The 24,157-nt window shown below is 57.7% G+C and overlaps 1 protein-coding gene across 1 annotated transcript; it reads left to right on the top strand.

Annotated features, from left to right (window-relative positions):
* Positions 1-9,769: 9,769 nt before the first annotated feature.
* KRT71 (keratin 71) lies at positions 9,770-18,755 on the top strand. Its single transcript, XM_041736857.1, has 9 exons — positions 9,770-10,345; positions 12,311-12,525; positions 13,236-13,296; positions 13,815-13,910; positions 14,276-14,440; positions 14,642-14,767; positions 16,187-16,407; positions 17,221-17,255; positions 17,992-18,755. Exons 1-9 carry the CDS (start codon positions 9,899-9,901, stop codon positions 18,201-18,203), a joined length of 1,578 nt encoding a protein of 525 aa, XP_041592791.1. The 5' UTR covers positions 9,770-9,898; the 3' UTR covers positions 18,204-18,755.
* The last annotated feature ends 5,402 nt before the right edge of the window (positions 18,756-24,157 follow it).

Here is a 24,157-nt window from a genome sequence, read left to right as displayed (position 1 = left end):
GCCCCGAGGACCCACTGCCCCCAGCACCTGGGAGAAGGGATGCCCTTGCTGCCACCCACCCTGGCGTTGTCTGCTGTCCCCCACCCCCACCCCGGAGCCCTGGGACTGTCTGTAGTGCACTCAGCCACCGTGCCGTGGCTCACCTCACTGTCCAGCTCGGACTGGCCCTATCGCCTCTCTGTCTCCTCAGGTCCCGTGTGGACCCTGTGACTTCTCGTTTTCCCTACTGCCTTCAGTTGGCAGGAGGCTTTGAGACCCAGGCTATAATGAGTCTCGGGGCCCCGGGAAGCTATGGTCCTCCCCAGAAGGAGAGGCGAAGAGGGAGAGGAGAGGGAGGGGAGGAGGAATAGTCTTGCCCTGCACTTAGGCCAAGCCAGCAGCTCCGTGGGGGGTGGGGGGGGGTCCCACCTCCGGCTTCAGGGGTCAGCCTTGGAGATGTGCGCCCAGGAGGCAACTGGTCAGCCAGGCTTTGCCTGTCCCCTCAGAAAGGACTTTGCAAAACAACACCCTTATTTAAGCAGAAAAAGGGCATACTCTCAGGCCACCAGCTGTACCCATCTTCACAAAGCCAAGTGACAGGGAACTGGGGGCTTTCCTGCCACCTTGCGTCACCTGCCCACTCCTCTATTACTGGTAAGAGCTACTACCGTAGGTTAAGCAGCTGTGACGTGCCAGGCTCCCTGCATGTGTTGTCCCTCCTGCTTACCCAGTCTGCAGGGTGGCTGCGACCGGCATCCTCAGGACACCGGAGAAGCCCCAGCCTCTGAAAGTCATGCCCACCCCATGTCCTCCTTGCCTCTCCCTGGACATTGTCATCGAGAGAGAGGGTTGCAAATGTGCACTCGGGGGCCAAGCAGCCCAAGAATCTCCAGGAAGTCACCCACCAAGTGCCAGGGCCCAGAGTTGAGCCCAAGTCTGGCTGACTCCAGGGCCTGTATTCTTCCCGCGGCACATCGCTGCCTCTGTAACAAAGGGAATTCGTTCAAACTCACGATTATTTTGATGAGGGCAGCGGGACTATGTTGCCTTTCTGTCACTTCCTGTTGCTGTGAGCTGTGTTCAGTGAGGGGAGCTTGATCTATCTCTGGTGGCGCCGCTCGGCCCAGAAATCACGGCTCTTGATGTAAATATTCCTAAGAATGGCAACACCCAGTCCCTCCTTTGCTTGTGTTAAGGACTCTGGATTTCTGCTGTATATTCAATAAACTGCCCTTTGGTGACACCAGTGTCAATCTCACCAAATTGCCCACCCCCTCATGATAACGCCCCCCCCCCCCGCCCACACATGTGCACAAGCCTTTAGGGAGTCTGGAGGCAGATCAGAGCAGGCTACTCTGGAGGTGATCTCAAGGCTGATGGGAGGGATGGACACACACGCAAAGCCGAGTCCTCGTACAAATCAGGGAAGGGAAGCCCCGTGCAGCCTTGTTGAGAAGAGATCGGAATGCAGAAGCGAAGCAAAGGAAGGCGTCCTGGGAGAGCAGAAGAGTTTAATTGAATAACTAGAAAGATGGACTCATAGATTCCTGGAGAGAGAACTTAAATCACACCATCACAGTAGGTTTGGGGACAGGTTTTGTGTCCTTATTTTGGTGGGGGTTGGAGGTCTTGGATTTTCTGAAGTGGGTAGTGGGGCTGGGTGGGGTTCCGAGTCCCTCAGCTTCGGCCTACAGAATCAGCCCTCTGATGGGCCTTCTGATCCACCTAGTAGCACAGGTGTCCTGGGCTCTTTGCCCCTCCAGCCCTCAGGGACACAGGGGCAGGCCCTCTGAGGGCGAGGCCTCTCACCCCAGCTGCCACCCCAGTGCCTTTCACGTATTACAGAGGTCCTCTTCTGCGTGTGCCAAGATGCAATAAACCTTGGGAAGCACAAAAGCCCAAGATTCTGGTGGGCTTTCTGCCCAAATGCTGCCCTTTGATGTCAGTGCTGTCGTCACTTGGGTACTGGGAATAGTGCCCTGGGAGTTATTGGGGTTCTGTTCTGGCTTGGCCACTAACCTGTTACACTCACACCAACTGATGAAAGCTGTGGACATTTTCCCCCTAAGAAAGGTATAGAACTAGGTCTGCATGTCCAGAGGTCTGCAAACCCCCAAAGGCCATCCATGGACTCCCTGAGTCATGAACCCCAGGACCAGAAAACCCTTAGGCCTTCCCAGCAGTCATGCTCTGCCTTTCCCCAAAGATCAAATTCCCAGTGACCCAGTAAGAGAGGCTCTGAGGAGGGGGTCGGTGGGTGGGATCCACAACCTGAAACAGCCTTTAGAGAACCCATGAGCCATTCACAGGGTTGCCTCCTCCTCCCGGGCCACGGTGCTGGTGTGCCTCTGACCGCTGGGTTATGAGGCTTGGGTGCTCTTCCCAGTCCTGGGTGCACAGTGAAGGACCCAGAGGCTAGGTAGATGTGATTTGGGGGGACTGAGGCAATATGTCCTGTGCTGGGGTATTGAGGAGGGCAGAGGGGCAGCCCCTCCGGTTGCAGCTTATCTGCCTGAGAAATGGAGAGATACTTTGCCATCTGAGACTTAATCAAGATCCTGAGAAGCGCACAAGGATGACTGTACTCCTGCTTTAGGACTCAATTTGAAAATTCCTTTGACGCCCAAGAGAAGAAATCATAGAGATAGGACCACGGTCACCAACTTCAAATTCTGTGGGTCTGACTTCAGCATACAGGGCAAAGAGGCCAGGAGGAACAGGTGTACATGGGAATTTGGGTTAGAGAGCAGCCCAGGGGAGTGAGGGAGTGTCCACACTGTCTAGGAGGATAAGTATCTGGTCCACTTGCCCTGTGTAGACCTCCAATGAAGGTTCATTTAGGGGCTGAGTCATCTCTCTGGGTGATGCTTACGCTCACACAGTCACTGTGCATGGATCGTCCTTCACATCTTTCATTACCTAGACAACTCCTACTCTCTTTGACATTCTGTTTGGGTGCCCACTCCTCCTGGGAGCCTTTATGAACCTCTAGGCTGGGCTGAGTGCCTGTTTTCTAGAACCTGGCAGTGCCCAATACGCACCTCCAACATGACATTTCCACATGTGATTGAGATGATCTCTCTGTGTGCAACTGATTTCATCAGTGCCAGAGTTGGGGGCCTTGAGGGCAAGGACTGGCCTTATTCTTGGCTGGGTTTTACTCTTAAGGGAGCTTCACCTAACAGAGACACCCAGGAGTTAATGCTCATAGGATCTTCCTACCTGGCACAAATATGTTTAAAAGATTTGGGGGAGTAAACTCATGTATTTATGGCCAATTTGACAAGGATGCCAACACCATTCCTGGACATGCTGGGACAGTTGGCTATCCAGATGCAAAAGAATGAAGTTGGACTCCCACTTCTCATCATATGAAAAAATTATGTCAAATGGATCAACAATCTAAGCATAGGAGCTAAAACCATAAAGCTCTTAGAAGAAATACAGGGATAAATCTTCATGACCTTGGATTTGGCAAAGGATTCTTAGATATGACACCAAAGTGCAAGCACCAAAAGAAAAAATAGGTTAGGTTGGACTCCATCAAAATTTAAGATTTCTGTACATCAAAGGACACTACCAAGAAAGTGAAAAGAAAACCTGCAGAATGAGAGAAAACATTTGCAAATCGTATATCTGATGAGGGTCTAGTGTCCAGAACATGTAAAGAACTCTTGGAGCTCAACAGCAAAAGGAAAAACAACCCTCTTAAAACGTGAGCAAAGGACTTTAACGGACTTTTTCTTTTTAAAGATTTTATTTATTTATTCACGAGAGACAGAGACAGAGAGAGAGAGAGGCAGAGACACAGATAGAGGGAGAAGCAGGCCTGCCGTGGGGAGGCCGATGCGGGACTCGATCCCAGATCCCAAGATCGTGCCCTGAACGGAAGGCAGATGCTCAACCGCGTCCTAACAGATTTTTTTTCTAGGAAGATATAAAAGTGGTCAAAAAGCACATGAAAAGATGCTCAACATGATTCATCATCAGGAAGATGCAAATCCAAACTATAATGAGGTACCATTCACACCCACCAGGACGGCTGTAATTAAAAAAAATAATGGAAAATAAAAAGTGTTGGCAAGGATACAGAGACGTTGGAACTTTTATGCGTGGCTGGTGGAAATGTAAAATGGTTCAGTCATTGTGAAAAGCACTTGGGCAGTTGCTCATAGAGTTACACGCAGGACGGTCATACGAGCGCGCGGTTGCACTCCTTGGTCCAAATCCCCAAGAACGGAAAAAACATGCGTGTTCCGAGCGGCCCTGTTTACAATAACCAAAGGTGGAAGCAGATTGCTCCGGTCTTAGTGTTTGTAGCTCCCCCAAATTCACAGGTTGAAATCCTGACCCCCAAAGGTGGTGGTATTAGGAGGTGGGGCCTTGGGGAACTACTTGGGTTATTAGGGTTATTAGGTCATGAATGGGACTGGTGCTCTAACAGAAGAGACCCCGCGGAGCTCCCCGGTTCCTTCTCCTTCATATGAGAACGCAGGGAGAAGTTGCTGGCTGTGCACCAGGGAAAGGGCCCCCTCTGCAGTGAGACCGTGCTGGTGCCTGGACCTTGGACTTCCCAGCTCTCTCTCTCTTAAATAAATAATCTTTAAAAAATATGATGAAGATGGGACAGTCACCTGTGTGCCACTAATGGAGAGGAACGGAGAGCTAATCCAACAGGTGGACTGTGCTCAGAAGCCAGTGCACTCGTGCACAGACACACGCTCACAAGCTCGCAGGCCTATGTTTGCAGAAGATACTCGAAAGAGGTAACAACTGGCACAGCTGGGCACAGGCCGCTCCCAGTAAATGTCAGCCACAGGTCGCTGGGACAGCCATGCCACTGCCTACTGGCCGGACACCCATCCTGCTCCTGCCCCTGTTCACGACCACCCGCACACGGATGTGCACCCACACACGTCGTCTGACACGCGCTGGAGCACATCTGCCAGCTGGCACAAGCCTGGGAGCCCAGGGCCGTGGGGGCAAGAAGCATTGCCTGGCCTCAGAGGGACCTCTTGGGTCATTTTGGAGGGATGCACGCAGCAGCTGGGCAACAAGGCGCGGAGGTCCGGCCGGCCCTGACGGGGAGGGTGTGGAGATTGGGAAGGGCTCTGGGGAGGCTTCTTTGCATTGAGCCCCGGCTCCTCTGCTCATGTGACCCCCACTGAGTCACCTAACGCCCTGCTGCCTCGGTATCTTCATCTGTAAAGCGGGGTAATAACAGTACCTGCCTCTCAGGGCTGTTGTGAGGACTAAATGGGTCCGTACACCTTACACGGGCAGTGCTTCGAGCAGCGCCTGGCCCAGCTCCAGGACGCGGTAGCTGTAGGTAGTAGCAGCAGAGCCACCGCCACCGTCATCATCTCATTTACCTGCTTCTCCCATCCGCCTCCGGGAGGAGGTGCAGCAGCTACGAGCATCCCCCCTTTTGGGGATGTGCAAGTTGGGACACCTGCCCGCGGTCACCCGGCAGGACCCAGACCCGGGCCCTCAGACTCCTGGATCCACACGCTTGGCCAGAAGCACGTGGTGGGGCTGGGGGAAGGAGAGGACCAGCAAAGCTCAAAGGAGATGCTCCCGGCCCCAGAGCTGAGTGAGGAGGAAGCCGCTCGGGCAGCCACGCTACAGCGGGGAGTGGGGCTCAGCGCCAGGCAGGACGGGCCTCCTCCGTCCTTTATATCCCAGCCCCTCTGGGATGAGCTCACCTCCAGCCTTGCCAGCTGCAAACCTGCTGAACAGCTGTCCTGCCCCCAGATGAGTGGCTCTGCTTGCGGCCAAGTCCCCCCAGGGACCGCACTCCATCCAGCTGGCTGGGCGCTCAGTGCCCCACCTGCCTGAAACTGCGGGGGGTGGGGGGGGCACAGGAGCGGGAGGAGGAGGGAGACCTGTGGGTCCACCTGGAGGGTCCACCGGCGTCCCGCTCCCTTCCTGAGTCCACCCGCCGAGGAGGGCTGGCAGGATCTGAGCTGACGTCATCCAAATACCCCAGCTCATCTTGTCTAATTTTGGAGACAATTACTTGCTCCGAGCACCACCTGCCCCTCTTGGTGCCTCCAGCCCCTCCGCACCCCCCACTCCTATCCAGCCACATCCTGCTTTCCCAAGCTGTATCGCTCAGGTTCTGGCTCCAGAGCCCTCAAGGGCTCCCTATCACTCGCCCTATAACATCCTAGAGCATACACAGCTTGGGCTCCAGGAGCCGTCCCCCCGGTGGCCCTTTCCTAGCGCCTGGTCCAGCTAGAGAGTCCTTTCTCACCCGTGCCCTTCCTGGCTGCTTTTGTCCTTCCCCATTGCTGGTCCACCCAAGCCTTTTTCCCTGAACAGACTGGAGCCCAGACCTCCTCCTCCAGGCAGCCCTCGTGGATCCAGAGTCCCCTCTCCTCTGCGTCTTCTCTTTTTCTCTCACCCAGCAATTACCCCCTTGGGTTGTACTAGGCCGCTCTCCCTCTGAGGCCTTCTCTGGAGGTTTATCAGACCCCAGAAGGCTGAGAGTAAGGAGCCAACCGTCTCCACTGGGACCACGGGGTTGCGACAAGCATGTCCAACGGATCATCACAAATGTAGAAGCAAAAACTTCCAAAAAGCTACAAATTATTAGCGTAAATTAAATAAGAATATTTTGGCTATAAAACCAAGAGCAATGGGACGTCTGGGGCGCTCAGCGGTTGAGCGTCTGCCTTCGGCTCAGGGCGTGATCCCTGGTCCTAGGATCGGTCCCGAGTCAGGCTCCCTGCATGGAGCCTGCTCCTCCCTCTGCCTGCATCTCTCCTCTCTCTCTCTCTCTCTGCGTCTCTCGTGAATAAATAAATAAAATCCTTTAAAAAAAAAAAAAAAAAGCAACCAAGAGCCATACAAATGTAATTCATGCAACGAGCAATTTAAATTTTTCCTTGAGTGTGTAAGGAAAGCTAGAGGGTCCTGGTAACTCGGGGGTTTGATTCCCTGATTGATGCACTTCCCCACCATTTCGCAGATGGGTGAAACTGGGGCGAGGAGATGTCCGTGCCTGGCTCACCATCTAATTCCCAGTTAGAAGACCAAGTGATCCCGGGAGCTCAAAGGACGTGAGGGGAAGATGAAGCTGGGGAGGGGATGAGGGCAACTGTCTCCTGTCTCTGCCGCCACCACCAGAGGCGTCCCAAAGCAGGGGGCTGTGCCTCCCCCTGCCCCTGCGTCTCCCCAGAAACTTACTTAAGGCTAGGGCAGGGCCTTCGTAACCTTGCTGAACCCTGGCTCTGTCCTGGTTTCCCTCCGTCCCTCCTTTTTTCCTCCAGCAAAAAACGCAGGCACCCCGGAGCCCTACCTGGGCCCACCCTTCCTGTGGGTGGCCCCAAACTCTCCTCCTTCTCCTCCTATCATCATCCTCGTCAACAACATTGGGTGTTCCATTCCCGATGGCCAGTATCTGATTAACTAATTCACGCTAAGGTGTTAATGACTTGTTAATGTCTTGATGAGAGGCTTTTCCCAGGGATCCCTGCGCTTGGATGGACCCAGAAACTAAGATCTTTGAGGACAGGATAGTTTGAGGCACCCCCGCCCCCCAGCACCCGGTAGGTGCTCAGTAACTGATACGTGGATCAATAGGAACAGGTCTAATGTCTGAGAAGCGCTTCCTACTGAGCTTTGTACTTGGCAGGCGCCAGTTAGTGGCGATTATTATTATTATTTCTAAAGGTAAATTTTCCGTGATCAGAAATGGTCTGAGTGGAGAGATTCCCCGAGCCTGGGATCTCCGGGAACATCGGTCCCTCCTTGTCCGACAGCAGGCGACACAGCATGGAGATGTGCCGACCCAGGTGTCCTCTCCCTCCCAGAAGGAGGGTGCAGAGGAGGAGAGGACGGGTCGATCCCTAGCTTCTACTTGACGCCCCACTTTTGGTAGTCGATGACATCGGTTGAACTTTGAACACGTCGCAGGCACGCGCCAAGCTCTCCACTCGGGTTAGCACGCGGAGCTGCCGCAGCTACCCCATGAGGGGTTTATTATCCCATTTACGTCGGGGAAACCGAGCCTTGGAGTGGTGAAGCTCTGCTGGGTGCTGCAGTGGGATTCAGAGCCCTGCAGCCAGCTCCTGGCCTGGGCTCCCACCTGGTGGCATCTAGGCGGACGCGGGCCGTGGGATCCCTGAAAATGCACCATCCCTGCTGCTTGGTGGCTGCCCCAGCAACTTCCCGTCCTCTGGCACCTGGGGAGCGATGTCCCGAGGCTGGCCACAGGGCCCTGAAGACAGGTACAGAGGAAGGAGTTGCCTGGGGGCCATGGGACCCTCTCCTGGCCCCACATCCTAGGGGACGCAGCAGCAGAGGCGTCAGTGGACAGAGCAGTCCAGCACGCGGAGGGGGGACCGTGTTACACGGGTTCGAGGCAGGATTTTGAAAGAGCAGAGGGTTTGGACCAGAAGGGATGGGGAGAAAGGGTGTATCAGGCCGGGTAGGGATGGCGCGGGGAATCGCGGGGTGCTTGGAGATGAGGCCTGTGGGGAGGCGTCCCGGCGGAGGCAGGGAACAGCTAGGAAGGCGGCTGCGGGCCGAGGCGCGCAGGTACACGCACATCACACACACAGCGAAGCCCTCGGGGGGACCTCGGGCTAGGAGGGGTCCCAAGAGCTGGGAGAGCATTTAGCCTTAGGCCACAAGCCGTGTCCCCTCCACGGGGCACGCGCCTGGCGCACGGAGGCTGTCAATGGAGGTCTATGGAGGGGAGACGAGCGGCGGAGGGGGGCGGGAGGGTGAGCTAGTGGTCTCGGAGCTGGGGGACCGTCCACCCTCCTGACAAGGGAAAAACTGAGACGACACGGCCTGCAGAGGGACCTCCTGGGAGCGGCCTCCACTGTGGAGACGCCAGGCCTCCCGGGCTCCCAGCCGGGCCCCCACCCCCGGGCTCACCCCGACGGCAGCTCCTCCACCTGAACCCTAAGCAGATGGTTCCAAACAAACAAACCATTCCTGTCCCCGCCTTGCTTGTCAACACGTTCACGTCGGAAGGAAGACGGAAATGAGCCAAGAGCCCCCCCAGGAGGCTTCCTTCGAGGCCTCCAGCCCCCGCGAGCCTCCTCTGCCTCCCTGCCTCCCGTGAGGCGACTTCCTGAGGCTTTAGCCACCCGCCCCCCAATGCCAGCCTCCTGTCCTGGGATCTGTCCCGCGCGGGCCACCCAGCGACCGTGTCTGGTGCAGCCTGCAGCCTGCCTGGTGGGGCTCTGGGAGGGGTGACATGTGCGGGGGGCCAGTTCCCGCGGAACCGTCGGAAGCACTTGGCCACCCCCAGCGCCGCGCTCCCGCCCCGTGCCAGGGAGAGGGTCACCTTCCACCCCTCATACCCAGGAGGCAGAGCCGCTGTGGGTTAGGGGAAGAGGCCACGGGGCAGGGCGCGGGGTGCCTCGGGAGGCCCGAACGAAGGGGCTCTTTCCGGGAAGGAGGAGGACACAGCGGTGGGTTCGAGCCCCTGGATACTCTACGCAGTGGCCCACCCCTGTCCAGCGCAGTCCATACCCTTCCAGCTCCCTGCGCCTCCGGGAGGCGGCCTGTGACCCAGAGAAGACTAAGCAGGATAGGGATGGTGAAGTGCCAGTGACATCCCCCTGGAGAGGCTGGGGCCTGGGGCAAATTACCCGATAACAGCAGGTTAATTAGATAAAACCCAAATTACATGAGCAAGGCTTGCAAGCCCAGCAATTTGAAGGTTTCATGTTGTTTCAGAGGTGGGGAGGGCTTGATCTCTAGCTCAGCATAGAGAAAATGACTTCTTGCTCCCAGGCAAGCCAAACCCATGAATTAAGCTCTTGACTGCCCGTCCACGAGCCCCAATGCCAAGCACATATAAGGAAGGGTGCCCGCCAGTCCTCACTGCAACCTGCAGAGCCCGTGTAGGATTTGGCCTCCGTCCCTCCAGCATCCGAACTCCATCTCCACCACCAGCATGAGCCGCCAATTCACCTGCAAGTCGGGAGCTGCCTCCAAGGGGGGCTTCAGCGGCTGCTCGGCAGTGCTCTCCGGGGGCAGCTCATCCTCCTACCGGGCAGGGGGCAAAGGGCTCAGCGGAGGCTTTGGGAGCCGGAGCCTCTACAGCCTGGGGGGCATCCGGAACATCTCCTTTAACGTGGCCAGCAGCAGCGGGAAGAGCGGAGGTTATGGGTTTGGTCGAGGCCGGGCCAGTGGCTTTGCTGGGAGCATGTTTGGCAGCGTGGCCCTGGGGCCCGTGTGCCCGTCCGTGTGCCCTCCGGGGGGCATCCATCAGGTCACCGTCAACGAGAGCCTCCTGGCCCCCCTCAACGTGGAGCTGGACCCCGAGATCCAGAAAGTGAGAGCCCAGGAGCGGGAGCAGATCAAGGCGCTGAACAACAAGTTCGCCTCCTTCATCGACAAGGTGGGACGACCTTCCCTTCTCTTCTTAGAGCCTGAGCTGTTGTGACAGCAAAAGGGGCTCAGGTCAGACATAAGGAGGCACGTAACGTGGACGAAGCAGGTGTCTTCTTTCATGGGGTGATTTGTGTGAGATTCCCTGCAGACTTTCCCCGGAGAAGACAGAGCAGGCTGTCTCTACTGGCAGGGGCGTGTGGGGGTGGTGCTGGGGTTCCTGGCAGGAGCTCCAAAGGAAAGGCCCCCGCTTCTTACTGGAGGGTCGGCTTGGTGCCATTGCTGAGCCTCGGGTCCTTGCAGCTCACGTGTGGGAAGAGCCAGCGCGAGGGAACCTGACCCGGAGTCTTCCTCCCACCCTTTGGGAGCGGGTCTCATCCACTAGTCATTTGACTGGATGGATCAGGAGCATCCGTTTGCGGTCATTCCCACATGGGCCCCTCGAGAGGCCGACGTGGGCAGTGGGGGGGGGGGGGCGTCCCCACAGAGCTCTGATGTCAGACCTGGCTTCCGCTCTGTCCCCATCACTTACCGGCTATGTCTTGGCTGAGCCAGCCGCAGAGCCGGCTGTGGGGAGGGTTGTTTATCCTGCCTGGGCCTCTCCTTCCTTATCTCTGTAATGCAGATAATAGCCTACCCCTTGGGGTTTTCGTCAGGTTTGGGAAAGAAAATGCATGTGAAGATGTTGGCACAGTGCCTCCCGCATACTGAGTGCTCCCAAGTGCTGGTTATTGTCACTATCATTTTCATCTTCGGACAAGTGGGGGAGGAGTGTCGAGAAGGGGAGGAACCTGAGGTCTGGAAGAGGCCTCGAGGCATCATCCAGTCCAGATAGGCCTCTGACTTTTGGTAGATGAGAAATTATTACTCCCGTTCTGTGAGTCAGCAGAAGCACTGAGGTACGTGCCTTGCCAGGGAACGGCATCTGGGGGTGGTGGGTGGAGGGATGGGAGGGGAGGCCCAGTCCCAGGGACCGCGGGGCCATGTGGGCACATGACATTCTCAGTGATCCCGATTGTCCAGCGTACGGGGTCCTGGGTGGAGGGTTTACTCTGCGCTTAATGCTCAGTCTCAGGGGTATGCGTGAAAGAGTCAGGATTAGTCAAGCCAAACCAATGCTGGAGGATCTGCTGAGGGGCAGGCAGTTTGGGGGCTGATCCCATCTCAACGCTGAATCCCAGCCAGTTTTCTGAGGCCCTGTGAGAGCCCAAGCCCTATCCCTGCTTATGACAACAGGGACGACAACCTTATTTAGACAGTGGCTGTGATCACGTGGATTAAGTCATTTTTTAAAAAAATTTGCGCGCCTCCCCCCCCATGCAGCACACAAGAGAAGAGTATGTGGATCCACTGCCTCTGATCGGTCTCCTGGCCCAGGGAGGTGACAGGGGCCCAGGGAGCATTGTCTATCCACGTTGCCCCACGTGCCATGCTTGCTCCATGGAAGATGGTTCTGAGGAGCAGAGTTAGGGCAGAGGGAGGAGGCCACGGGCAATGATGGAGTTGGAGCCTGATGCAGAAATCTAGAATGCCTGGAAAGTCTTGGCCCATTGAGGCTCGCTGAGCTTGATACGCTATAAAATGAAGAGCAGATTCCCTTCTTCAGAATGGTCAGCTTTTCCAAAAATGGACCCAGCCTGACTCCGTCCTGGTAGTTTTTAGGCACAGCCCTGCCCTGCGCTGGATTGGCCACAATGGGTTCTGAATGACAGGATACCTGAGTTCTGGGGCCACATGTCTGGGTTCAGCTCCGGGCTCCCTCCCACTTATCAAGCCGTTGGACCTTGGAAAGAGGCTGAACTTCTCTATGGCTCAGTTTCCCTTCCATTAAATGGGGTTAATGGCCTGCCCGCCTCATGCAGCCGTTGTGAGGGACAAAGGAGAAAATGCAGGCAGAGCACTTTGCACGGAGCCTTTGGATGACGGGTATGACTGCGTCCTGGGGGCTCAACAGTTTCTGCACTTTGGGTCCCAGGTGCGGTTCCTGGAGCAGCAGAACCAGGTGCTGGAGACCAAGTGGGAGCTGCTGCAGCAGCTGGATCTGAACAACTGCAAGAACAACCTGGAGCCCATCCTCGAGGGCTACATCAGCAACCTGCGGAAGCAGCTGGAGACGCTGTCCGGGGACAGGGTGCGGCTGGACTCGGAGCTGAGGAGCGTGCGGGACGTGGTGGAGGACTACAAGAAGAGGTGAGCGGGGAAGGGGTCTCCCCGCAGCCGGGCAACTGCCCCTTTCCCTCTGAGCTCCTTCTGCAGGAGTGGCAGCTACCTCGGCTTGAGGTTTTTGGAGACGAGCGGCAGTGCCCCTTGTCATACTAAGCAGGATTATTCCAACAAAACTCTGGAACTTGCTCTCTGCACCTCCAGCCTCTGGTCTGGCACTTACGACAAATGCTCAGTTAGCTGGACAGTGGTCAAAGGACTACGTCTGGCTGGATGAGGGAAACCTTGGGTAAGCTACTCATAATCTCCTAGAGCTTCTGGGTTCTCCTTGGTAAAAGGAGGCTCAAATCCGTCCACCTCCCAGAAGGGCTATGAGGAGTAACTAAGGAAACACTCCCGTTCATCTGTAAGGCTGTAGTCAAGTTTGCAAGGAGGAGCTTGGTTCTTGCTACCTATGAGATTTCCCATAGAACCTTGGCTCCACGTGCTCCTACTTCATTTTCAATAATCACCTTTTTTTTTTTTTTTAACTCCAAACTCAGTCTCCATGTCCCCTGCTCCACAAAGCCTTCCTTGCCTGGCGGCCCCACCAGCCCTGTACTCCGTGGCCCATTAGCATCTGTCCCTCAAACGGGCACACTGCCTCTTGCGTAGAGCCTTCCTTGAGTGAAAGAGGGTCCTCAGCGAGAAGGTTCTAAGTGAGACGTAGTCACCGACGAGCCCTGGCATTTTGGCAGGTACGAGGAAGAAATCAACAGGAGGACGGCTGCAGAGAATGAGTTTGTGCTGCTCAAGAAGGTGAGGAGGAAGGCAGGCCTTGAGTCCAGGGCCGCCTGGACCGGGGGAGCCGAGCCTACCCGGGGGCTCTGCTCGCGGCGAGAGAGCCAGTTCCAAACTAATGGCGTGAAGGCCGAGGAAAACCACGATGGACTTTCCAGAGAGGGAACGAGAAGGCAGAGAGAGTTCGATGGCCTTCCTGAGCGTTTCATGTGGACGGGGTTTGTCCACAGTGAAGAACGGCAGAGGACGACACACAGGGGCTCCCCTGCGGCCACAGGGCCTGACTCAGACGTCAGAGGGGCGGCTGGTGGCGGCCTGGCTGGGGCTCCCTTCCTTAGGGGGGTGCCCTATCCCTGCTGAGGGAGCCGATTCTCAGGACGGGGTGGGGCTGGGCCTTTTCTCCACCCTCCCCTTTCCCATGAGCCTCCCAGAGAGAAAAGGGCAGCTATCCCGGTGTGCAAGGCACCCGGGCTGGGTGGGTGCTTCCTTCTCGGCTGCACGGGCAGTGACTGAGGGACGTCGGGGGCATCTTTCAGGATGTGGACGCGGCTTATGCCAATAAGGTGGAGCTGCAGGCCAAAGTGGACTCCATGGACCAGGAGATCAAATTCTTCAAGTGTCTCTATGAAGCCGTAAGTCTATGTCTACCCCCCGCCCCCGAGGGCAGCCAGTGGGTAAAACTCTGTTCTCGGGGTTGGGAGAGGCTCTCCGCTCTGAGGGAGATCCCCCTGTTAGGCACTCATCTCCCATTTCAGCCCCGAGAGGCCCCCAACCTCCACCCTCTGGGTGGAAAGGAAATGGTCCGGGTCCTGGCTTCACAGTGGTAGGAATCTATCTGGGGCTGGAGGAAACTCATCTTGCCCGGGGAGCAGCAGCCTTGGTCCAGAGTCTCTAAGTCAACAGCACCCAGATTTGTTTATGTTGCTTGGGGAACGGGTGAAGGGGGGTGTTGGGCTCTGATAGTCAAGTCCTGAGACCAGCCCTGGTCCCCATGTAGGAGATCGCTCAGATCCAGTCCCACATCAGCGATATGTCCGTCATCCTGTCCATGGACAACAACCGGGACCTGAACCTGGACAGCATCATCGATGAGGTCCGCGCCCAGTACGAGGAGATCGCCCTGAAGAGCAAGGCCGAGGCCGAGGCGCTGTACCAGACCAAGGTGAGCTGGGCTGAGGCAGGACCAGAGAGGGCGTCCCCAGCAGGCATGAGAGCTAGGGCTGATCATTCCCAGAACAGAGGCCGTGTCCACTTGAGCATCCACCATGCCCTTCCCCTGGGACATCACCAATCCCGAGACATCATGTGGTCCCATGGCACGCTCCTCATGCTCACCCCTGGCTCTGTGCTTTGGGCTCCCCAGTTCCAGGAGCTGCAGCTGGCAGCCGGCCGGCATGGGGATGACCTCAAAAACACCAAGAACGAGATCTCGGAGCTCACCCGGCTCATCCAGAGAATCCGCTCAGAGATTGAGAATGTGAAGAAGCAGGTGAGGGGACCGGTTGCCCATGGCCTGGGGCAGGAGGGCATAATTGGAGGGGAAATGAGTTGGCCAAGGACATCAGCCTCTCAAATCTCTGCCCACAAGAGGAAAGGAGCCAATGAGGTCACTGTCTCAGACCCTTGGAGCAGACATCCCTGGGGCATCTCATCTCCCACTCACCCCAAGGACCTCTGCTTTGAAGCCCCTCCTGTGGGAAGTCTTCTCTCTCATTCCCCAGGATGGACTAGGACCACTTCCCCCCATTCCCTCTGCCCCTATCACGTGCTCCCTGGAGCCTCTGCTTATCCTGTCCTTGTCCCACTTGGTGATTCCCCGATGCCAGCCTGTCCCTTTTCCCACTGGACTGGAGGAAGGCAGAGAGCTGGCTGCTTTGCTCCCCGTTGCTTTCCCAAGGTCTGGTACATGCCTGGCACCTAGTAGCAGCTTAATAAACAGATGTTGATGAAATGACTGATAAGAGGGCTCAGAGAGCGACCATTAAAGCACCTTCTGTGCCTATTCATTAAGGCCTTGCTCAGACCCCTCCCGGGACTCTAGGCTGCAGTCTCAGCTTGAGTAGGTGGGGAGACAGGATGTGGTTATAGGATAACCATGGCAGCGCCTCCTATCGCTTTATCACGCTGAAGCGTCTCAAAGACTCCATGAGGCAAGCGCTCCCCATCGTCACAGATGAGGACACTGAGGCTCAGACAGGTTCAGTGGGTTGCAAGCTTGTGAGTGTCAGAGCTGTGATGGGAACCCACTCTGACTCCTAGTCCAGTGCTCTCTCCATCTTCCCATGGGCCTTAATACTTAGTGACTCCAGGACGTGGGGTAAGTTGGTCGTCCTCTCTGCACAGGGTGGTGTAAGGACAGCATGAGCGAAGGTATGCAGAAGGCGTGTAAGGGCTGAGGGTAGTGCCAGGCATACAGTAAGCACTTGGGAAATAATAGTTGGTTCTGGAGACTCTCCTTCCCTGTGCCCCTCGTCTCTGGCCCTATGCACCTGCGCAACCCCTGTCCTTGCACCTGCAACACCATATTCCAAGGAACTCTCTTCCCAGACTGTGAACAACTCAAGAGCAGAAAGCCAATCTTCCTCTTATTCGACACCCTTGGTACGTAGGTGGCCAAGTAAATGTCTTTGTAATGAACCGACGAGGTACTGAAGTGGCTAAGGTCACAGGAAGGCAGGGTGACTATTTCTTATCACCACCAATGCCTAAACAGAAGCAAGCGGAGAGACATAGAGCGAGGAAGGACTTGCCAGCCCCAGAGGGGGCTCGGGCCTAGAAGAGGGGCAGGAGGTGTGAAGGGAGGAGGTGGGCATCTCTGCCCAGAAGTCCCCAAGCACTAGTGGGATTTGCATGTGGGGGACTCTAATCCCCCCTTCCAGTTTTCCAGCTTCTCTGATTCCCTGTGCAGGCTTCCAACCTGGAGACGGCCATCGCCGACGCCGAGCAGCGGGGTGACAATGCCCTGAAGGACGCCCGGGCCAAGCTGGACGAGCTGGAGGCCGCCCTGCACCAGGCCAAGGAGGAGCTGGCCCGGATGCTGCGCGAGTACCAGGAGCTCCTGAGCCTGAAGCTGGCCCTGGACATGGAGATCGCCACCTACCGCAAGCTGCTGGAGAGCGAGGAGTGCAGGTGGGGGGCTGGGGGGGGGGTGCTCTGCAGGAGAGCCCCAGGGGTTTGAGAAGGACAAAAGGAGAAAGCTTAGCAGGGTCTCCTCCAGAAAAGGGCGTCCTTGGGTGATGATGGGAATACATCAACAGTAATTCAGAGTCCGTCCCGGGCGCGAGCGCTCCCTGTATGCCAGGCACCGTGCCTTGGGGATCAGCCCATCCACCCTTGCCCACCCCATTACTACGTGAGGTCTTCTGTTCCGACCTCCTTACCTATCCAGGTACAAGGTGAGCTTGTCACAGATGTCCCAGGGCAACCGTTCCAGCTTCCCCAATGTTCTCAGCAGATGAGAACGACTCAGTGCCCGGGCCTGGCCTTGGGAAGCGTGCATGCCGCCCCGCGCGTGGGCCTCGTGCCCACTACTGTGACTTGGACTGTTGCCTGGTCACCCCAGGGGCAGCAGCCACAGCTTCTCAAGCTCTGCTTGTGCCAAAGAAGCCCTGGAATTTCCACAGGGGCCCGTTGGGTTCAGAAACCCACATCAGGGATCCCTGGGTGGTGCAGCAGTTTGGCACCTGCCTTTGGCCCAGGGCGCGATCCTGGAGACCCGGGATCGAGTCCCACGTCGGGTTCCCGGTCATGGAGCCTGCTTCTCCCTCTGCCTGTGTCTCTGCCTCTCTCTCTCTCTCTCTCTCTATGTGACTATCATAAATAGATAAAAATTAAAAAAAAAAAAAAGAAACCCACATCAGGCCCGTGGGGACACTAGCTTTGAGGTGAATAGGTTGTGGGTTGGGTGACTGCTCACTCTCATTTTCTTTCTTTCCCAAACAGGATGTCAGGAGAATTTCCCTCCCCTGTCAGCATCTGTAAGTATTTGTGTGCTTGGACCTAAGACTGTAGAATCTGAGGGTTGGAAAGGGCCTTAGTTGCACCCCGTGTGCGTAGCTGAGCAAACTAAGGAGCAGAGAGCAACAAACTTTGAGGTCACAGGGCCAGAGAGCAGAGGCATATGGCCAAGGAGCAGGCGACTCCCAGCCCAGAGCCGCTCCCTCCCCACCCCTGTCTCCCTGCTCCCGTGGTCGGCAGCTGGGAAGGCTGTGGCTACTGGGAAGGGGAAACAAAGGATGCATGAGTGGGAGGCTTGAGCACCGCCCCCTCCCCACCTGGCTGCAAGTCTGGGCTGGGGAATTAGAGGCCCGGAAGGAATCCGTGAATGGGGACCTTGGAGGTTAAACTGAGGGCGTGGGATCTCTGGATTTCTCAGCGGGACTGAGAATTAAACCAGAGCCTCCAAAAAATGCTGCTGGCAGGACAGCGAGCAAGAAGGGGAGGACAGGTTGGAGGCTGGGAAGTTTACCAAAAAGGCTAAGAGAGGCGAGGTGGTCCCTGGAATGGCAGGTTGGTGCCCTGGTTCCTGGACCAACGCGATGGGCTTCTGAGAATGGGGCTAAGCTGGGCCAGGCAAGGGCAGGACTGGGGGAAGCGATCTTTGGGATTTACCCCCACTCGGGGGAGGGGGCGGAGTGGCCTGGACCGAAGAGCCCCCTGTGGGCTCAGCCTCTGGCGCCGCCGCTGAGGATGCCACCCGCTGTCCCTCCGCAGCCATCATCAGCAGCACGAGCGGCAGCGGCGGCTACGGCTTCAGGCCCAGCTCGGTGAGCGGCGGCTACGTGGCCAGCAGCAGCAGCTGCATCTCCGGCGTGTGCAGCGTCCGCGGCGGGGACAGCCGGGGCAGGGGCAGCGGCAGCGACTACAGGGATACCCTGGGGAAGGGCTCCAGCCAGAGCACCTCCTCCAAGAAGGCCGGCAGGTAGAGACGCTGCCACGCCACCGCCACCGCTGCCACGTCCCCAGCTGTCTCCCGTCCCCGTCAGCCCCTCTCCACCCTGCCCTGCTCTTGTCCCTCCGGCCACCCTACTTCCAGCCTGCGTCTCCCTGAGCCTGGACAGGTGTGGATGGCCCTACCTGGAGAAATTCCTCCTGGCGTCCGCCTCCTTGGCTGAGGTCCCCCCAGGAGGGCCATGGGCTCAGCTCAGCTCCCGGCCTTCCACCCTCCACGCAGCCTCCAGCTCCGTCACCAACTACAGTCTGGCTCCCCGGGTCACAGACCGAGGCCCCGCTCTCACACTGGGGCCTCTGTCCCAGCGACTGCCTAAGCTGGGAGCTGAGGAGGGCCGAAGGGCACCAGCCAAGAGAGGCCGGTCCCCACGCCACCCTGGCCCCGTCTCATGGCTCATTCCGAGTAGGACCAAGTACGACTCAGGTCTCTCTTCGCTCTCCTGCATCCAGAAGCAGAGAAGAGGAGGCCCCTCCACATCTCCTTTCTTCTTAGAGGCCCTCCCATTGCATCCTCAATAAACAGCACGATCTGACAGCTTGGTCTCGGAGTGGTCAAGGTGGGGACACATACTCAGTGCGCCACCCCGGCACACGCAGACACACACACCGGGTGCGCTGCGCCTTGCCCTGCGGCCTGCGCTCCTGGGTAAATCTTCACTGTAGAGCCCAAGAAGCAGCTCTCAGAGCACGCGTGGCCCGGGGGCTGGGTAGTGCGGACCCTGCAGGGAAGTGAAGCATGAGGCGTGGGCCCATGGAGTTTGGGAGGAGGGAGGAAGGGGAGGTGGGAGAGAAGAAAGGAGGAACACGGGAAGGGCGCGCGTGCAGCACGGTTCGTGGCTTTCAACCAAAGAATTACCTGTGTCTGCTGATAGAAATGGTCCTGATGCTGACGGGGACCCTCTGGCCTCCATCTAAGAGCTGGATCTTTCCTGGAGGGAAGCTGGGGGCGTGGTAGGCGGGTGTCTGTGTTTATTCAACCCTTTCCTCACTGCTCAGAGGCCTGGGCCCTTGGGGGGTCACCCAGGAAGGGTAGAGACGATGGGGACCCCACACTCTGAGCCTGCTGGGATGCTAAGATAGGAAACAAGCTCTTGGAGCCTAAGCCTGGACCAGGATGAAGGGAGTCGGGGGTCAGGGAGGCTGTGAATTTCAGTGACTGTGTAGACGGCACCGTCCCAGACAGCCATCGGCCTGGGGTGGGGAGGGCTGCGGGAAGACAGGCAGGTCTCCCAGCGACCAGCACGAGCCAGCAAGCCTCAGCCAGGAAGTCCTTGGGGGCCTGAGGATCTTACAAGATGAAAGGTAGAGGGGCTGGAGGAGAGAGGGATGCATGGGCTGGGTTGGCGTGGGCCAACGTCACAGGGCCAGGCTCAAACCCCTGCCACCCAGGAGGTGGCCATCAGCTAGAGCCTCCCATGGCTCTCAACCTGGAAGTCAACACCACCATGTGGGTGGAGGAGGGTGAGCAGCGCAAGACTCAGTCACGGGTTTGCTTCCATCCTGTGTGAGTGTGTGTGTGTTCAGAGCTGGGTAGCGACCAACCAAGAGCAAAAAGAGCCACATCCTACCTGCTGCCTCTGCTACCTTTGCAGCAGTAAGAACTGAGGTGGGATAACGGGAGAGAGACTTTCCAGCTGAGAGACTTTGAAGAGCACAAGGTTCCCGAGTGGAGGGATGGAGGATGCTTCTTCAGATGCCGCTGGCTCCTCACCCGGATTGGGGGGGGGGAGTGAAGAACCCTCCCACCTCCCCTTGTGCCCAGGGCTCTCCGGGGTTTCCTGGGTGGGCCAGGTTGTCCTGGTTTTTTTTTTTTAATTTTTATTTATTTATGATAGTCACAGAGAGAGAGAGAGAGAGAGAGAGAGGCAGAGACACAGGCAGAGGGAGAAGCAGGCTCCATGCACCGGGAGCCCGACGTGGGATTCGATCCCGGGTCTCCAGGATCGCGCCCTGGGCCACAGACAGGAGCCAAACCGCTGCGCCACCCAGGGATCCCTGTCCTGGGTTTTGAGTCTGTTTTCTAGAGCAGCAGATCAAGGTGCTGGAGGCTGAGTGGAGCTTCCCGTGGGGCTATAGTGAGAGCACCACGATCTCGGTGGAGATCCGAGTTACGAGCTTGGCAGGTGCCAGAGTGGGGGGCTCAGCTGTGGGCTACAGACCAGGCAGGAGTTGATGGATGACGTGGAGGGCTCCCCCGAGAGAGAGCTCCGAGGAAAGAGAATAATGACAATGACTCCCAGGTAGGGTGGCCGTGAGGTCACACGAGTCTAGGTGGTCATTTGATCATGGTGGCCAAGAGCAGGGGTTCTTCACGCAAACTCAAAAATAACCTGGGAACTTAAAAAAAAAAAATACCGATGTCCGAGCTACTTACTCCAAACCAGCTAAGGCGGTCTACTGGGGTGGGGCCCGGCCTTCACGGGGATCTTTCGGAAGGCAGCAAGGGAATTCTAGTGAGAATGGAATCAGTGGGGAAAGAGGCCCGAACTCCAGTAAAGGTAGCGGGGTCTTGGAACGAGGGAGCGGAGATGGGGCCAGGGCACGCCGATGGCGGGGTGAGCTCTGAGAGGGACGTGGGCGCGGGGCACTGACGAGGCTTACACCTAACAGGCTAGACCCGAGCAGGTGAAACGGCCGTTGCTGAGGGACTGGGCGGCAGGGCTCTGGGGCACCAAGAGGGCCTGAGGGGTGGGCAAGGGAGCCGGTCGCAGGTGTATGAGAGCATCGTGATGGGCCCCGAGTCCTCCGTCCGGATCTGTGCCCCGGCGCTGCCTTCCTCCCCTCACAGCTAAGTGGATGGTGGAAAAGCAGAAAGCAAAATCACAGCCTGCACTCAGGAAGCTTCTGGTCCCACGGGCAGGTGGAGCCACCCAGGAAGGACACGGGGGGAGGAAAAGGTGGTGCACATGAGTGAAGTCCCCAACCCACCTCATTGGTCCTTTCTGTCGCCTCCCCCAAAGCCGGTGAGGGTCTGGACCGTCCTCACCTTTGTACTCTCGTGCCTGGCACACCACTTGCCCTGAGCACAAGCTGGTGGACGAATTACCCCTCCCCAACCCCTCATGGGACTCTGACTCCAGGTCGCCACCGTGGCCACTGTAGGACCCCTGGAGGGGCCCCTGCTGCCAGACACAGCACCAGCCCAGCTGAGGGGGGCTGCCGGGGTCTAGCTGCCCATAGACGTGGAGGTTGGCCCCCTCAGGACATCTCTGGAGGCCAAGGAGAATAAGAGGTTCCTCATGGTGCCTGGGGGGCCCGCCACGGGGCTGAGCCTCCCGGCCTTGATCACGGCTCCTTCTCTCCACCCATGAAGCCTCACCCCCTCGGCCCTTTCCGGGGCCGCAGCCCCAGAGCACCAGACCGGGGCCCGGGAGGGATGGGAAACTGTTCATGGAGCGCCTAGTGGGCCCGACTCTCCCTGAGCGGCACATGCCACCTGTGCCACCTCTCTGAGGTGGGTGTTATTACTCCCGAGCCAGAGACCTGCAACAGCCAGGGCCACGGAGCCAGGATTCCATGAGGTCGGTCTCTCCGAAGCCCACGCTCTTTCCCGTCACCGCCCTGCCTGCCGGTGTGGGAACCATGTGCCTCTGCCACCCAGCTGCTGTGCGTTCCCAGCCTCCCCCGATGGCCTGCGGGCTCCCTGCCCGGCGTCTGCTGGAACTTCCATCATATTCCATCATCCGGAGCCTGATGTCTCTGTGTCCCAGGCACTGGCACGCTTGCCGTGTAACCCTGATCTCCCCACTGTAGGCTGCCCGCAGAGGCTGTGGCCCCATTGTCACCTGCCCGTCCTAGAGGCCGGTCCCCTCAATGGTGGGGAGTGTCCAAGCAGCACATGGATCAAGCCCCCCTTGAGGCCCTGGTATCCTGTGCCAGAGGTGGCAGAGGAAGTGGGTGGTGTTGGCCCCGGAGAGGGAGCAGGAGGGAGCCTCGGGGCTGGGGGTGTGTGGACCCCGTGTGCAGGGAGGGGCACCTCTGGGGGTAATGGGGCTGACGCAGCCTGCGGTGGGCAGTGTACCCTGAAGGGCTGGCTGGGCTCTGGGGGCAGGAGGATCAGGATGCAACCCTAGACCAGCAAGAAGAATCTGGAGAAGCACAAAGGAGGTGGCCCCGGTCGTGCGAGCGGGTCTTGGGGGCACGGTCCTTTCTCCAGACAATGGTCCGGTAGCCGGTCCAGCGGCCGAGGGCAGCCAGCCCCTCTGCAAGCACCGCGGGCAGAGGCATCTTCGCTTTGCTCGGGCGCAGGTGTCGCGTCACACGCCTCGGCCTCCGACGATTCCCGCGACGCGTCCGACCGCCTCCCCTGCAGCCACCCCGGGCCTCGGCTCCCCGCCACGTGATGGGGATGGTTTCCTGTCTGGCCCCCTCGCGGGCCGGAGACTCTCGGTCCTGCCGCCGCGCCTGCTGGCCCCGGTGTCCAACGTCCCCGGTCAGCCGTGGGCTTATCCCAGCACGGCTCCGGGGAAGACCGGGGAAGACCGATCGTCTAGATTTCTCCTCCCCTTGGCCCGGCTTTCTCGTATTCTCCATGCTGGGAGGGATGCCGTCGCCGTCCCTCACCGGTGCCAGTGGAGGAGGGAGAAAGAGCCCCCCAAGGACGAAGACGGAGCCATGAACAGGTGATTCAGGAGCACAGATGACCCAAGGATTAGCTCCATTTATAAGAAATAGAAAACATTCGTTTCCTAGGAACTAGCTCCTCTCACATGGTCCTGATTTTATTTTTTAATAGCTCCCCGATTGTCTTGGAATCTCTTCAGATCAGGAGAGAAGGGTCTCCAGGCTGCCATAGAAAACCCTCAAAAGAAGGAAAAGGTGGACGAACCATGGCTTTTAGGACAGAGATGGGACAAGGAGGGGATAAGACAAGGGGGGGTGGTGGGAAGATCTCTGCTTGATTTTTCTGCCCTAAGCAGACAAGTGGGGAAGCAGGGAAACGGGCCCCGTGCAGACGGAGGCAGATTTGAAAATGAGGGTTCATGGGGGCACCTCGCTCCCCAAAGCCAGGAAGCCCAGAGTCCTCCCTCTGCACATGCTCGGCTGACGGGCCAGCCCAGGCCCATTGCTCTCTCCGAGACCCCTTTCCCCACAGGCAGGGTAACCGAGGGCGTTTTCCCAACTCGGTGGGAGGCAGGCTGGGCCCTGCCCTTCGAGTATCCTTCATACTTTGTCACAGCAAAGGTGCCGCTGAGTGAAAGAAAGGCCTGGCCATGGGGATCCCTGGGGGGCTCAGTGGTGTAGCACCTGCCGCTGGCCCAGGGCGCGATCCTGGAGTCCCGGAATCGAGTCCCAGATCGGGCTCCCTGCATGAGCCTGCTTCTCCCTCTGCCTGTGTCTCTGCCTCTCTCTGTGTGTCTCTTATGAATAAATAAATAAAATCTTAAAAAAAAAATAAAAAAGAAAGAAAGAAGGGGCCGTGAGGGAGCTCTGAGCAAGCCCCGGACCTGCAGGCCCGTAGAGCAGGGTGCAGAGAGCCCACGATCAGTTAGGATTTCCAATCAGATATAGGGCTGCCGGCCTTGGATGTTGCCAAAACCGGACATTCAAGAAAAAAAAAAAAAAAACAATTACCATCCACTGCCGTTACCGTTTCATAAAGGAAAAGGATAACTTAACAGTAGGAAGGACACCTCTCGGAATTCAGTTCAATCCTTTAGATCAAATGAAGTTAGCCCCGTGTAAACCGTGTCGCCCGCCCTTTTTCCCCCCCTATTAGCTCGGGACTAGGAAAACTGCTTCAAGCTGCAACCTCTTTGTTCCCTCTCTGTGTCCTCATCTAAACAACGAGAACAAAGTCACTCTGGCAACTTGGCAACATTTAGAAAATCATCGGGACGACAATGAAGGGGAAGCCTGTAGAAACCCAGCGCCAGCGATGCAGTGAGGCCAGGCGCCAGGCTGCAGAGGCGAGGCCTCATGGGGCTAT

Source organism: Vulpes lagopus, chromosome 21 (assembly GCF_018345385.1).
Source record: "Vulpes lagopus strain Blue_001 chromosome 21, ASM1834538v1, whole genome shotgun sequence".
NCBI lineage: Eukaryota > Metazoa > Chordata > Mammalia > Carnivora > Canidae > Vulpes > Vulpes lagopus.
Note: the sequence above shows the minus strand (reverse complement) of the source record. Positions and strands in the feature narration are given on the sequence as shown.

Coding starts and splice junctions, on each gene's coding strand:
- KRT71 (XM_041736857.1), top strand. CDS start 9,899: ATGAGCCGCCAATTCACCTGCAAGTCGGGAGCTGCCTCCAAGGGGGGC. Junction 14,768..16,186: donor TTGAGAATGTGAAGAAGCAG/GTGAGGGGACCG, acceptor TTCCCTGTGCAG/GCTTCCAACCTGGAGACGGC. Junction 17,256..17,991: donor TCCCTCCCCTGTCAGCATCT/GTAAGTATTTGT, acceptor GTCCCTCCGCAG/CCATCATCAGCAGCACGAGC.